Source organism: Dermacentor silvarum, chromosome 2, assembly GCF_013339745.2.
Source record: "Dermacentor silvarum isolate Dsil-2018 chromosome 2, BIME_Dsil_1.4, whole genome shotgun sequence".
Taxonomy (NCBI): Eukaryota; Metazoa; Arthropoda; class Arachnida; order Ixodida; family Ixodidae; genus Dermacentor; species Dermacentor silvarum.
The window spans coordinates 219,077,359-219,080,894 of NC_051155.1; the positions used below are offsets into that span (position 1 = coordinate 219,077,359).

General features: G+C 50.2%; 1 protein-coding gene across 1 annotated transcript; it reads right to left on the reverse strand.

Moving 5' to 3' along the window:
- Positions 1-560: 560 nt before the first annotated feature.
- On the reverse strand, positions 561-2,094 carry LOC119441228 (oxytocin receptor). Its single transcript, XM_037705873.2, has one exon. The coding sequence runs from the start codon at positions 1,962-1,964 to the stop codon at positions 759-761; it is 1,206 nt and encodes a 401-aa protein (XP_037561801.1). The 5' UTR covers positions 1,965-2,094; the 3' UTR covers positions 561-758.
- Positions 2,095-3,536: the final 1,442 nt, after the last annotated feature.

The window sequence follows — 3,536 nt, forward strand, 5'->3', positions numbered from 1 at the left end:
CATAGATAAGCATAACTGCAGCACAACGACGACTCTTCATGTCTTTCAAAGTTTTTATGTGTGGCCAAGTGGAAATTTAGAGGCGCAATGTTGACGTTGCCGCATGTAGGCCGTGTTATTACATATACCAGAGTGCCAACTAACTACCATTGAATTCTTTTTTCAGCAACCTGCGCGTTGAATATGGAAGGCTTGGCGTTCCTCATTACGTACGATGACACTGGAAGCTTGATTCCCTCAAGGGCTTCGCTGCATCTGCAAGCGTAGGCGCTTTCGGCCCTCAAAGCAACGCAAACCGATAGCAATAAATCTCTAGCGGAAGGCTTGCGCGTGTGTCAGGTTTCTTCAAGACTTGTAGCGCTGTCTTCTGCCGAGTAGTATTGTGATAATCCCGCGTTCAAGGCTCAGCTGCTCGTGCCATCAAAGAAAACTTTACCAGAGTTCTAAAAATGAAATCGTCATACCTAGCGTTGGTAAATGGCTATCTGATTCTACATTTCGGGCGCATATTGATTGGCTCAGTTAGAGCAACCAAGGATGCAATTTTAGCCTCGAACCAATCGAGCATTACGCAGTTTTCTTTCACCGAAAAAGCTAGCGAGCTGTAAGTGCCATTTTGATTTAGCCGCATGAGAACGAGCGTACCAAAATATATGTTGCAGATTGAGCTACTTTTTCGCGTAAACGGGAATGGCACTGCTAATTTGCAAGCTGAAATTAAATGAGACATTTCTGCATTCAAACGCTGCATGTCACTCTCAGTGTTTCTCCTCAATTTGTCGCTGTCTCTCGCAACTCTCGCACATTTCCGGAGCAGGTGGCGGCGCTTTTGCCGTCAGATGTCGCCGTCGACGGCGAGACTGCCCCGCCGACCACGGACCGCGGTACGTCACCGTGGCCGTCCGCTTCGAGTTCGAAGAACACGTCAATCGGCGCCAAAGGCCGCACACGTGGGCGTCGCACCAAGCGACTCCCGCACCGCCGTTGAAGGCCAGATAGACGTACGGGTTGACAGCGCTGTTCAGCGCCGATATTACGCCGAAAACCGCGACCAAGTTCGGCCCGAGCTGGACGTTTTCCGCGAACGCCAGCAGCATCTCCTGCACCATGTACGGAAGGTTCGTCACCAGAAACGCTACGAATATCACCACGGCCATCTTGAGCGTCCGCAGGCGCGCCTTCGGCATCGTGCTTCTGGCGCCGTCTACCACGCAGCAGCCGCCGTCAAACGCACCTCCGACCAGCACCTCGGGCTGCCGCGGAGAGGACGAAGCTGAGCCTATCTTCCACATGCGCAGCAGGATGCTCGTATAGAGCGCCACAAGCGCCACCAACGGCACGATGAACACGAACGCGAAGACAAACGCCATGTAGGCTTGCCGGGACGCAGCTGAGTCGTGGTATACGTAGAAGAACGAGGCACAGTAGTACTTGTCCCGGACCACGACGAGCCGAAACACGAACAGGTTCGGCAGGGACGGAACGAGGGACAGCAGCCAGCAGGCCGCCGCCACCGAGCGCGGCTTGGGAGCCGGAGCCAGCGGGTTGCAGATGGCAAAATGGCGGTCCACAGCAATGCCCACCAACATGTACGTGGACGAGACGAGCGCGTACGTCTGCAGCACCTTGAAGACACGGCAGGGGACGTCGCCGGCGATCCACACGCGGCCCATGATCTCCCACAACAGCTGCGAGTTCATGGTGACCAGTGTGACCAGGAGGTCGGCCAGGGCCAGGTTCAGGAAGAGCACCTGGGCCTTGAGCAGACGGTGGCGCCGTGACGTCAGGAGCCTGTAGCAGACCAGTAGGTTGCCCACGAGCGACAGGACGAGCATGACGCCAATAAGGCTGATTCGAAGCGTGCTGGCGTATCGCGGACCGAGCACGACGTCTTCGACGGAGATGGCACCCAGCGACATCGTCTCGTTCTCCGCGCTGGAGAAAAGCACGAGGTCAGACGGCATGCTGGAGCTGACGCCGTTCTCGAGCCAACGTTTGCTTCTTGTCCCATCGCCCTTGAGGTTCGCCAGGAAGCAGGCCAAGGCCAAGCAGCTTGAGCCGACCGGAACTTTTCGCTTTTCTGGCCGTATGGTGGTAGTAAAATATTCGCACCAGAGTATTTCCACCTATTCTTCCACTTTGGGTCGGTTCTTCCACTTGCTTCGTACTGGTTAAATGTTCAAACCATAGTGATCTATCGCAGCTCTTGTCATATTCAACAAAACCGGGTAACCGTGGGTTTCACGGTAGTAGTTGTCAGGGAGAGATCCTGGCTGTGGCAACTGCCGTCTGAAAATAGAGAGGAAAGATTGCATTTGTTCATGAGAAGCTCATAGAAGGGGGTGGAGAGGGGGGGGGGGAGGCGAAATGAAGCAAGGTGGCTGAAGTACGTGTGCGCAAGTGTTTTAATGTGCGGAATGTAGAGGTGGACTTCACCCATTTAGCAGCTATTCAGTTATAACAGAATATGTTGGCCAATCTCAGTGGTTGTAGCGTTCAATGGCTATAGCGTTCTCAGTGGTTATAGGATTAGTGATTATAATACCTTAGCGACGGTAGGTTCAGTTGCTATGGCGTTCTACTTATCGCAAGGTTTGACTTTCAGCCGTGGCGTCCTCATTCTATGATATCGGAATGCAAATGGGTTTGCGCACCATGCCGTGGGGTTATGTAGAAAAACTCTAAATGACAAAAATTGACATGCCGCCCTATACACAACGGTGGTTTTCAGAGCCCTAGCGTTGGATTGCGACGTTAAAACCTATCATGCTATTTACGTGTGCGAATGGGAGGATACTATCGAACAGCTTGTGTGCATATGGCCCCGCAACGTTATCATTACGTTATCATTGTCGTTATTCATTATGTCTGAATCTTGAACGCCATCAATCATTACAAATGAAATTAAAGAACTTACTCTGTTACATCAGCGACCTTCACTCTACACTCATGATTAAAAGTGCGCAGTGCGAAATAACAGCTCTGCTTCCAGACACGTAACAAGACACGCTCCACTACTGCGGAGAGGCAAATGATCAAGCAATTGTGAAATTTTAAACAAAATAATAAAAATAAACAGAGCGCTGGTAATTTTATTATTGAGTAGTCACATTGACAGGCGTGAAACGAACGAGAAGTCGTTAAAGAAAGGAAGCATGGTGAGCGCATAGCAACAATAGGAATTTGGCATTGGAATATACCATGCCAGGTGTTTTATTTTTAATCCTCACAAATACTTTCGAAAATCACCTTCATCAGCTAGCCCAATTCTAATTCTTTAGCAGCATTACTACAGTAGGTGGGCAATGATTACGCGATAAATCGAAAAGCACAACCGTCTAATTACAGTCTCACTAAATAAGTCTTGACTAGGTAGTAGGTGAAAACTTTGTTTCTGCCCGGCAAGTTCATAGGGTTGGCTTCACCCTGCCTAGGCGTTTAATTTAGTCTTAACTAAATAAATTAATAAATGCTCGCATTTTCAGATCAGCGTCGTCAAACTTCCGACAAAATACACTGTTGTGGCACTTTCTTTT

Coding starts and splice junctions, on each gene's coding strand:
- LOC119441228 (XM_037705873.2), bottom strand. CDS start 1,964: ATGCCGTCTGACCTCGTGCTTTTCTCCAGCGCGGAGAACGAGACGATG.